This window comes from Phascolarctos cinereus, unplaced genomic scaffold (genome assembly GCF_003287225.1).
Source record: "Phascolarctos cinereus isolate Bilbo 61053 unplaced genomic scaffold, phaCin_HiC Scaffold_1;HRSCAF=81, whole genome shotgun sequence".
NCBI lineage: Eukaryota > Metazoa > Chordata > Mammalia > Diprotodontia > Phascolarctidae > Phascolarctos > Phascolarctos cinereus.
The window spans coordinates 121,455,699-121,468,092 of record NW_027555514.1 but is presented as its reverse complement, the minus strand read 5'-3'; the positions used below and the strand labels follow the sequence as shown (position 1 = coordinate 121,468,092).

Here is a 12,394-nt window from a genome sequence, read left to right as displayed (position 1 = left end):
AAGTCTTTTACTAAGTGCTTTATAGTTATTACTTCATCTGATCCTCACAACAACCTTGGAAGGTAGGTGCTATTATTATCCTCATTTTACAGATGAGGAAACTGAGGCAAACAGAAGTTAAGTGACTTGTCCAGGATCACACACCTAGTACCTATCTGAAGTCATAGACCTCTGACTCCAGGACCAGTGTTCTCTCCCTGCTTCTGTTCCACAACTTAAAGTCTCAGAGAGGTCACTGAGTGGTAAAATATCTAACCCAGGGTCATACAACCACTTTGGGTCAGAAATAGGACTTGAGCCCAAGTGTTCTTGACTCTGATGCCAATCCTCTATCCACTGGCTGTGCTGCCTTTATAAAAATAGAGAAAGTCAAAATGGTAAAAATATGTTGCCATCTGGTGCTTAACCAAAGTAGGTTGATATTAAATTTTTAGAAGAAATTGAAAATGCTACTGTGGTATAAATATAACAGAGGCATAAATTTGAAACTGATCCTATACTTGAAATGACACATGGGTGTAATGGCTTCAAAGGTATATGATAAACTTGAGGCAGAAGGTAGCTGTATATTCAGGAAACAGTTAGGACAAAGACCACAGGAAGAAATGTACAAATATCATTCTCTAATAGGGCCTAAAAAATGAATAGAAAACCACAGTAAACATTTTGAACATATTCTTCCTTTAGCAATCTGTCATAATACTTCAAGATGAAGAAGAATTGTGATTTTCATAATAAATATGTTTGTTCCTAATATGCATATCCACATTATTCTGCAACAGAAAGTCTCATCATGGTCTGTTTGATAATACCCCCCCCTTTTTTTCTTTTTTTAGAGAACCCCTGCTCATTAAAGCATTTGTGTCGACTACAAATTCGAAGACTTGTGGGATTAAAGAGACTGTGCAAAACAGAATTTATAGAGAAGCTTCCTCTACCAACTACCTTAAGAGAATATATCTTGTTTAAAGAATATGATCTATATGGACAAGAATTGGGGTTATCATGATTCCTAAGGAGTTTTAAAAATCATTCCTTCAGAGTATGTCATTGGAATTATTCAGCACACTTAAGTACATTTAAAATCCTTTAATAATTCTGTTAAGCAGAACTTTTTTTTCTTTTAGAAGAATGTCTTTTATAGCTCGATTTTTTTATTTAGACTTTTATTTAGACTTTTAAAGTTACCTTATATCTCTTACTTTGATTTCTCCTGAGGGTCTGACAGGAAGAAACAGTGATCTCATGGAGACAGGATTGATCTTAATTCATTTAGCTGGCTAAGCATAGTCACTGAGTTATCCTCCTCTACTTGTTTTCTCTACCAAGGGCTGTTGCTTTGTCTCAGTAGTATTAACTGTAATATGTTCTTTTATGACTTCATTTTTTTATTAGACATTTGTTCCAATCCATAATTTTCCTTTGATTTGTGTGTTCCCCAAATGGCAGAATTACTATTTTTAGACTGAACAAAGAAAATTAGTTAAGAAAATATTATTTTTAAATTCCCTTATTTCCTTATAATATAAATTTCATGTGCTTGGCTTACACTGTAACAAATCATGTATTTTATTTTATGATCTTACTGTAAGGTCTTAACAAATGCTGATTAAGCTACATTGATTTCTATTAATGCAATTCTAAGAAAAAAAACCAGTCATGAAGATGTTAGCCTGAGACATGGCATTTCAAGGTATAGAACTAGCTCTAATGGAGCTTTGGCATTTTCTTGTTTTTTCATTTAATTGATTTCTGGGTGAATTAACTAAAAGAAATATCAGATTCCAGACATTTGAGCTAACTCAACATGTTGTAGGCTGACACTAAAGAAAGTCTCTTGACATTCATGGAGGAGAAAAAAATATGTCCTCCATAACTGAAGCAATCACTAACATCCAGAAGAGAGTTGATCTTCCTCCCACCAGATTGTGAATTTTATTAGTTGTGTTTTTGTTTTCCAGAAGGCTCAGTAAGAAAGGGGAGGAGGTGTTTCTCATATATTAAATGAAGACAGGAACAGCTGCACCCACAGATGAGGCTTAGAAGATGTTAATGCAACCCTGGTTCCACAGCCTTATCATGACAAGCTTCTGGATGCTGCCTTTCATAAGGCTGAGATCTCCCATGCTCTTTTCTTCACTGTGAGATCTGCTTAGCATTATACAGAACGTCTGGATATCATTGAGTAGCTTCTGAATGTACAGTAAATTCTGGTTTTCAGTGTGCTGTCATGAAATGATATCACCTTACCTGGTTAAAGCCAAATGTGATATTTTCAGGTTTTAGAACTAATAAAAAAAAAGTTGAAACTATGTATACATATTATAATATTTTATAGCCGTTATTAGGAAGAAATTTCCTGTTGCTACATTATAGCAATACATGTTTCATCACTTAGAAAATGGGGGTAGGAAAAGAAGAAAGAGGAGTCTGAGGAATCTGATGATGACATGGGCTTTGGTCTCTTTGACTGAGCACCCACCCTGATCCTAGAGCGAATAAACGTTTTATTTAAGAAGGAAAAAAAGAAAAGAAAAGAAAAGAAAAGAAAAGAAAAGAAAAGAAAAGAAAAGAAAAGAAAAGAAAAGAAAAGAAAAGAAAGAAAAGAAAGAAAATGGGGGTGATGTGTAAGAATCAGAAAGAATGGAAACTCCAAGGAAGAAAACTAATGTTTGTATAAGTGTGCCTTTGCAACTTACAAACTGTTAAATGTGAAAATATATGCAACTATTACATATCCAGAAGACTGCTGTGTTGCTACAGCCCTTGGACACAAAGATCATGCCTGTGGTTTTCCTTGTTGACTTTTTCATGAATTGGCATTGGACTTGGGAGTCAGGAAGACCTGCTGTTCAAATCTTGCTTTAGCTACTAATAAGCTTTGTGACCCTGGGGATTTAACTACTCTGGGCCTCAGTGTCCTTTGAAGTGAACCAGTTAGACTCAGTGACCTCTAAATTTCCTTCTGGTTCTAAACCTATGAACCAAAATTGGATCTCCAAAACTGGCTTTCCAGAATTGGGACCTACCAATGTCACAACCTCCTTGAGACAAATTTTTATAATTAATACATTTGTTTGAATACAACAGATACTTCCAAGACAAACCTTACCACAAAGTAAATTTCCCCCAAACAGTTAAATCCAACAAACATTTATTAAGTCCCCACTATATGTAAGATACAATGCTAGTTGCTGGAGATACAAAGGCAAAAATGAAACAATCCCTGGCCTCAAGAAATTTGCCTTCTCCCAGAGAGAAACACCATTTATATAAACCTTATAGACTGTTTTCTGGAGGAAAAAAACACTAACAGCTGGGGGAATCAGGACAGGCTTCCTGTAAGAGGTGTTACCTGAAAGAAGCTAGAGATTCAAAGAAGCAAAGGTGAGGGAAAACATTTCTGTTCCCAACTCTGTCCAGTAGTTATTGGGTCTCATAGTACACATGGCCTTCTACTCTTATGGTTTCCTGATTGTTAAAATAAAGGGGGGAGGGGCACTTAGGTGGCACAGTAGATAGAGTACCAGCCCTGGAGTCAGGAGGACCTGAGTTCAAATTCAGCTTCAGACACATAACACTCACTAGCTATGTGACTCTAGGCAAGTCACTTAATCCCAATTGCCTCACCAAAATAAATAAATAAATACATAAAATAAAGGAAGGGTGTGTTCTTTCTCTTTAGTAGCTCAGAACCAGTATTATAGGGCAGCTAGGGGATGCAGTGGATTGAGTGTCAACCCTGGAGTCAGGATGGCTCATTTTCCTGAGTTCAAATCTGGCCTCAGACACTTACTAGCTGTGTGACCCAGGGCAAGTCACTTAACCCTATTTCCCCCAGTTTCCTCATCTGTAAAATGCGCTGGAGAAGGAAATGGCAAACCACTCCAGTATCTTTGCAAAGAAAACTCCAAATGGGGTCATGAAGAGTTGGACATAACTGAAAACAAATGAACAACAACACCTGTATTATAAGCTGTATTTGACTTGAGTTTTGTTGTCTTTTGTTAGTTGTTGTTTACATTGCAGTGGGCACCGTATCTATTATTGTCTTTGCTTTCTTTATTCTTAATTCCCGGTTGAGCTTCCAAAGCAGTAACATACTTGGGACACACAGGATTCATGTAGACATAAATGAGATTTCTGCCTGTGTATCAGTAACAGACCTGCATGACTCAGGAACTTCTGTAACACCAGCCAGTACATGGATATAGTTAAGCTGTGGAATACTATTAAAAACTGTGTCAAAAGTACAATCAGATTCTCACAGATCTCCAAAACTACTTAAGAGATTGTTGGTTGTGTGGAAAAGTAGCAGGTTGTTATCCCTAGCTTATTAAACCCTTTGATTTGACTGTCATAATCCTGATCAAACAATTCTTGGCCACAAAAGAAGAATTAAACTAGGTAAGGGAGATGCAAGTTCAGAGAATAAACTTTTATTTGCTCTTGGTGATCTTTAACTTAGCTGTGGTGAGTGTAAAAGAAGACTGGGAATTGGCTGTTTTCTGGTGGACTTTGAGTCTAAGAACAGGGAATTCCCAAGTTCTAATCCTGGCTTTGTCAGTTGACTCCATTCAAGGCCTTTTGCTGGTTACTTAGCTTTTAGGATTCACGTTCCAGTCAGTAGAATGGAGAACAGCATCTGCTCTTGTACTGGAAATTGGCTTTATTGTGAAATCCCAGGCTACCCTGACATCGTTTAAGATAAAACTCCTTGGAAAAGGATATAAATATTGGTGCCAGCGTGCAGTACGTCAGAGGTACAAGGGACATGCAATGTTTTATGTACTTTGTGGCCCTTTGACCTGATGGCTATGATATACGCATTCAGGTCTTGCTGTCTGGGACAAAACAGAATCCTATTTGTGGGAGTTATGTTTGGGCCCACTGAACAAATGTAACTAGAGATGATATGGAATACTATACGAAATTGTAATCAATGTTATTAAATATACTGAATATATAGTTATTTATACCATCATAATACAGTAGTTTAAGAAAATACAACACTTGGGATCACAACCCCTGTGTTCCATTTCTGATTGCCACTTAACTTGCTGTGTGATCACGGTGGGTAATTTAAGCTGTGTCAATTTTCTCAACTGTAAAATGAAGATAATACTTGAAAAGTCTATTTCAACAATGTCATTTTTAGTAAAGTACATTATATACAGTAAAACAATACAAATGTGAAATAGTATCATATCACAGAATCAAAGAATCACAAGAACACCACCATTTGGAGCTAGAAGAGATCTTTGATTTCATCTAGTCCAACTACGTCATTTTACAAATGAAGAAACTGAGGTCCGGAAATATGACATAGGAGGCAGTAAGTAGCAAACCTTGGGATTCAAGTCCATTTCCTTTAATTCCAAATCTTGGGGCGGGGGGGGATGTGAAATAATAATAAGAAATAGAGAGTCAATGTAACACGGTGGACAGCAATTCTCTAAGGCTATAAATTGCTGAGCAGATGCTGATACACATTGACAGAGAGGATTTCCTCACCAGGATTTCCATCCACCAATGAAATTACAAGTTCAGATAAAAACAAATACTATCAATGATGATGTTATAACATCAATAATAACTGCTGATGTTTATAAAAGAAACATGTCATATTATTTGAGTTCGAATCCTGTCTCACACCCTTCCTAGCTATGTTGGGCAAATCACTGAATCATTCTCAGCCTCAGTTCCCTCATCTATAAAATAGGATTAATAATAGCATCCTCCATTACACAGTTGTCATGAGGATGAAATGAGTTTGTAAATCACTTTGCAAATCTTAAAGTCTGAAAAACATTACAGATTGTTAGAGTTGGAAGATAACTCAGATCTGACCTCTACATTACTCCCAACGAAGTTCACCCAACCTTTGCTCAAAAACCTAAGATGAGGAGGAACCCATTACCTCCTGAGTCTACTGCACTTTTGAATAACTCTGATACTCCTCTAAGTCTTTTTTTCTTGCATCTAGACACTCTTGATCCTTTCTATGAATCCTCAAGTGGCATAAACTTAAGGCCCTTCAAGATTCAAGTCACCTTCCTCTGAATTTTCTCTAGCCTATTCTTCCTAAAAGTTGGTGCTCAGAACTGCACTCCATATTCTGTTATTGTTGTTCTGTCATTTTCAGTCATGTTTGACTCTTCATGACTCCATTTGGAGTTTTCTTGGCAAAGATACTGGAATGGTTTGCCATTTTTTATTCCAGCTCATTTTACAGATGAGGAAGCTAAGGCAAATAGGGTTAAGTGACTTGTCCAGGGTCACACAGCTAATAAGTATCTGAGACCAGATTTGAACTAAGGAAGATGAGTCTTCCTGACTGCAGGCCTGGCACTCTATGCACTATGGTGCCACCTAGCTGTGCCTCACTATTCCAGTTGTTGGATAACCAGAGAGAATATGCTGAAGCTATAACTTCCAGTATTCTGGATATTATTCCTCTGTTGAAGGAGCCTAAGATCACATTAGAATTTGCACCTGCCATATTACACTCATGATTCATAAATATTAAGCTTGCAGTCAATATGAGCTGTTATTATTACTACAAATTGAATGATAGCCAATCTTAGTGGTTCTAGCTCTTCCACTAAGGCAGCTTGGGGGCAAACTGGACAGAGTGCTAGACTTAGAGCTGGAAAGACCTGTGTTCCAATCATCCTCATACACTTACTAATTGTGTGACCTAGGGCAAGCCACTTAACTGTTCTCAGCCTCAGTTCCCTCATCTATAAAATGGGGATAGTAACAGGACCTACCTCCCAGGGCAGCTGTAAAGATCAAATGAGGCACCATATGTAAAATGCTTTGCAAATCTTAAAGCACTATACAAAGGTTAGCTACCACTGCCACCTGTGGAGTAACAAGAGTTGCTTAGACTTTAAAGCAAATTTGTAGATTTCTATAAACTTTGGAAGCAGCTGCATCTGGCCTTCGTGAACTTTCCACCCCAAATGAACCCCAGATAACTACAGGAAACTGATCCCTAGGGAATCACTGCCTTTGTTTACCACCAACTTGAACCTGTCTTCAGCTTCTACTATGTCCACAAAGCCAAATATGACCTCAGGACTATACGATACCCATAAAAGGTAATTAGTAAAACTGAGACTTTGAACTGCAATGGCTAGGATTAGAGATAGCCTTATCTATAGGCAAAATAGATGACTGCCCCACTAGTATGATTTCAAGTCACAGAAAAGCCTTCTTCCTCATCATAGTACATGACCCAACTATTCCATATAGCCTGAAATTCTTTAAAGAGAGCACAAAGCCCTTTATTCTGTAATTCAAGATGAGGCATCGAGAAAGGTACAAGGGATCCAGGTGCAAAGGTCTGTATTTAGACTCTTTCCTAGAGTAAGTTTTAATAATGGGAGAGGAGGGAGACTATGAGGGTATTAATTATCTAGAATGATGAGGCTGGAAGTTCAAGATAGACTCCCTCTCTGGGGCTAAACTTAATCCTTCTACTTAGAAATGAATTATGGAATTGCAGGGCTTTAAAGAACCATGAAAAGGCATTTATTTCATCATCCTTTCTTTTGGCAAGATTTTACTTAATTCTATGGTGAACTGATTTTTGTATTCATCCAGGATGGAAGGAAAATGTCTCTTACTGACATGTGATCCCATGTTTACAACACTGCCTGGTAGTCCAACTGAACAATGAAATCAGTTGGCACAGAAAAAAGCAGAGTCCTTCTTGCATATGTCTGCAACACATGATTTATCCCATTGGGTCTGTTGACAACACCATTAAAAGTGGGCGATGACTCATAATTTTCAAGGACAGCATAGAGCATGCTGCCTCTATCAGTCCTTTTGGCCCCTAAATCTTAGCAAATCTATCTAGTTCCACCAGTCTCTTTGTGTTACTTTACCATCTGACTTTCCAGTGATTTTTTTGGTAATTTGTGACTGACTTATGCAATTAATTTTCCTCGTATAGGTAATTTACAGAGCCAATATGAAGACAGCATTTAGTATCTCTCAACATAAGCATAAGCTTTTTTTTTCTAATGGAGCACATCCATCAATGGAATAAGTCCTTTGTTGGCCCAGCTCTGCTTTCTAGGGAGGTGAAGAAGGGAGCAAAGAAGGAACAGAATAAGGAAAGCATTCCAGAAACTGGAGCCAAGGGTGAAAAGCTAAAGAGATGAACATTCAGAAGACTGTAGTGGCAAAAGAGAATAGAGGATTATGGGAGCAAAGAGAATCAGTCAAGAACTGCAAGATTGAGGGATAGAGCAGTTCCATTGACTTCCATTATAAAAATAGGGACGTGATATATGGCTTGCCTATATCAGATTGTACATTGTCTTGGCGAGTGGGGAGGAGGAGGGGGAGAAAATTTAAAACTCAAAATCTTAAAATAAAATAGAATGTTGAAAACTTAAAATAAATAAATAAATAAATTATGTTTAAATGGAGATAAGACCTTATGTTAAAAAAAAAAGGAAAAAAAGAAAGAAGGGAAGGAAGGAAAGAACTCAGCCCTAAGATATAGCTGTCCCCTAGTACTCTGTCTTGCCTTACAAAAAGGGATGGTAAAGTTTAATAAAATTGGGGGGGGGGAATTACTGGGTATGCAGTCATTTTTCCACTACAATTTTCCTCAAATTGACCACATTCATGATCACTAGCACCACTTGTTGACACCAGACAACTAGAGGTAGCTTTTTATGATCACCTGGACATGTCATGGGGACATCAAGATTGGTTGCTTATCTCCACAATTCTCTGCTTTGCTAAGGAATTCACTTTTTCATCTCCTCCCCTACAGGAACATCCAAACTTATCAAAATATCATCAGTTTTTTTATTCACTGTCTTCTCATTGACCCATGACAGTTGTTTTCAGAATTAAAAGAGACCATGACCCTGAAGAGAGTGGCATCCTAGAGAGAAGACCACAAATCTTCTGATGCTCTGCCCATCTAGTCACTCTTCCAACAACATTATTGATCCAAGTTATTGGTGAGGAACACTGCAAATAGCTACAACCAATGAGAATGTTAACTGAACTAGTTGCTAGAAGGAACTAAACTTTCGGCTCTTTCAATTTAGCCCAGGCAAAAGTTCACTTACAAGAAGGCCAGATAATATATTTGCACATTCTGTTTTTCATAAGTAGAATTATTCATTAGTAGAAATATTAGTAAATGGTATTTGTCTTGGTAAAACACAACAAGCTCATCTCTCAGTGCCTCAGTTTCCTCCTCTGTAAATTGGAAATAATAATACTTGTATAACATGTATGCTGTCCCAGAGCCAAGCTGCTACATCTGACCTTCAGGGTTCCAGGGAATAACTCTGAGTGGTTAGGACATCTCTTTTTTTAATGTCATCACTTCAAGTACCCACCAACTAAGTTCCCCCATTGCTGAGGGTAGCAGCAACTGGCCCTCTCTCCCCATTTAACCACTTAAGATTGTTTAGCTTTTACAAAGGGATATTTACATCAAAGATATGGCAAGAACAAATATATAAACATTTTCCTTCACAATACTTTGGGGGCATACTCTTCCCTGCATCATTGGTCTCTAGAGGAATAGGCTCAAAATGTAGCTCATAACATCATGGCTCCCAGTTCATGTCTAAAAGTGTCATCTCTGCCAAATGAGTCCTAGTGTCAGCTGCTACTGGCTAGGGTCCCAAGGATCACTCCCAAAAGTTGTTTCTTGCTTCTTAAGGAGTTGATATTTTGGGCCTATAAAACCTGGTAAGGATTCTGACTCAGATTCCTGTGTCTCTCTAGGATGCCACTCTCTTCAGGGTCCTGTGCCTTCAAAACTTCCAAGGTTGGAGATTCCACTTTCTTCACTCAGAACAGAAAAGAATTAAATGAAAAGGCCTATTTCTCAGGGCCACATGGCCTCAGAGGGGAGGAGGCCCTAAGGACTCTCACTTTATGGCATGACTTCTCACTAGATGCCATGAGTGAGTCATTGATATACTCCAAGAATGACTGGAGCAAAAGAGGGCATTGTTGATGCTAAAAGGCGTCTTTGAATGTCCTTGAAGCCAACCAAAGAGCCTCTCCTTCACCACATGGTTAGATGACCAGAATGTCTGTCTACTCATCTTCCATCTCTCCAAGGTATTATCCTTACATACCATCATCATGATTCTCCCTGAAACAAGCTCTCTAGCACCCTCCACGTGGAAAAGTTTCATTAGCCTAGCAAACTGATGGCATCTGTACCTGTTACAGACCTCCATTACACTTATGCAACCTACCTTATAGATCTGTTGTGAAGAAAGTGTTCTGCACACATTAAGGCACTACATGCAAGAGAAGGGGGAGTGAAACAAGCATTTATTAAACACCTATCACGTCCCAGGCACTGTGCTCAGTGCTTTACAGATATTTCATGTGATCCTCACAACAATCCTGGGAGGTAGGTGCTATGATGATCCACATTTTACAGTTGAGAAAACTGAAGCAGATCGAGGTTAAATGATTTGCCCAGAGGCACAAAGATAGTAAGTGTCCGAGGCTGGAAGTGAACTCAGGCCTCCCTGACATCAGGCCCAACACTCTATCCACTGTACCATTGCGATTAATACTTACCTAACTCTTTGGTAATCTTTTTTTTAAAAATTGATATATTTTATTTTAGCACAAGTTTTTCCCTGAACCTCCCTCTTCTGCCTCCCCAGAGAATATGAACGTTCCCCAGAAAAGAAGTAAAAACAGATCATCTTTACCAACAGAAAGAAATATATCCTTTAACTTGGGCAGTTTGGTAGCATTAGCATTGACTATTATAATAGACCAATTTCATTTCTTCTTCCTGTGGAAGTTATATTATTTTGGTCATTACTTTTATTGTTCTTTTAGCTATTTTCTTGCACTTTGTTTTAGGGGAAGTTTGGTAAAATGAATAGAGCACTAGTTTTTAATAAAAGATCTGGGTTCAAGTCCCATCTTTGATACATATTGGCTGTGTGACCTAGGCAACTAACTCTCCAAGAATTCAAATTGCAAAGAGGGTGCCAACCTGCTTTGGTAGAGGGAGTTTTATCACTTGGGAGTTACCTCCTACTAATGAAATGACAGGTTTGGTTCCTATCCCTGTAACACTGAATAAATGTCTTCCTATTTCTCTAAATTCTCCATATCTGTTATTCCTTATGAGAAAGTACTCAATTACATTTGTAAACCATAGTTCACCCGTTCCCCCCATTTTTCCCAGCTTTCAAAAAAAAATGCTATAATCAGCATGTAAGAGGGAGGTTATATGTCTCTGTCCCTCTGCCACATGCAGCTCTGTGTTTTTGGTTGTCCCTGCTCATGTGGAAGCTCAAAAGCCAAGGAGAGCTGAAGGAACAGAAGATCTGTGAGATAGCTCTCAAGCACCAGAAACAGAAACTTCAGGAATCAAGGTCAGAGATAGAGGGGGTAAAGAAGGTAAGATGACCAATAGAGCAGAGAGTTTCTTTCCATGTGTTCCCTGTCCTCATGCACCCTTCCCTGGGTCCATGAGCAATAAACTAGCTAAGGCTCTATAGATTGCTGTGTGGGCAATCCCTGCCAGTGACAGGACCCTGAAAGCAGTGACCTCTGGAAGATCCTGCTCACATTGGATACTCGGCTCCATATTCTATTCTGTGAAAGGCCTTATGGCCAAAGCCTGGCTCTGCTGGAAGCATGAGTCACCTATCAAGTGGGAACTACACTGTATTGTCTGAGCTCCTCTGACCACTAGGAGAGCGGGAAAGCAAGCAAATTCAAATTGTGCATTTCCCAGAATTCTTGGGTTCCCACCCAATACTATGTACTACAGTACTAGGAACTGCAGTACTTTGGGAGAGCCTGTGGGGCACATCCAGGTGTCAGATGTTTTCTTATACATACTTTAATTGCTGTTCTGTATTATATTTTTTATTATGTATGCGTTCTTTAATTGATTCTATACCAAGGATAATTACTGCCTACAGTTAAGAATATTGTATCTCTTCATTTGGGGAGTCAACTCTATTATGCCAAGGTCATGTAATTAGGATTCAGAAAACAGCAAATTCAGAGAAGAGGTGGGGTGTGCCAGGGTGGCTTGAGAACTCTGAATGAGGAAAAAAATGCCATAATGATCCACACCTCCTAGTCAGGGCTGGCCTGCAGAAAGAGGTGGAGCTTGGAGACTGAAAGTCATCCCATCTCTGAGAACCATAGAAAAGAGCATCTCGACAAAGGTTGGTGAATGTGTGCAACCACTAGGATGAGTGGGAGATGCCTACTACTAGTTCCTTCCTATTGAACAAAATCAGTTTAGTTGCTATCAATGTCACCTTGTGTTTAAATGAACATTTTGTTATATATGATTTCCTTCTGATAATCCTTTTGGGACAGAAGTTTGGGGGTTCATTTGAAAATG

General features: G+C 38.5%; 1 protein-coding gene across 2 annotated transcripts in view; it reads left to right on the top strand.

Moving 5' to 3' along the window:
* The window catches only part of ASB15 (ankyrin repeat and SOCS box containing 15), a 33,172-nt gene extending 29,512 nt beyond the window's left edge, over positions 1-3,660 (top strand). For both annotated transcript variants that reach the window (XM_020966369.2, XM_078153960.1), the window contains exons 11-12: positions 837-1,042; positions 1,962-3,660. In XM_020966369.2, the coding sequence (XP_020822028.1) occupies positions 837-1,009 (173 nt within the window). In that variant the 3' untranslated portion in view covers positions 1,010-1,042; positions 1,962-3,660. The remainder of the gene's footprint in view (positions 1-836; positions 1,043-1,961) is intronic.
* Positions 3,661-12,394: the final 8,734 nt, after the last annotated feature.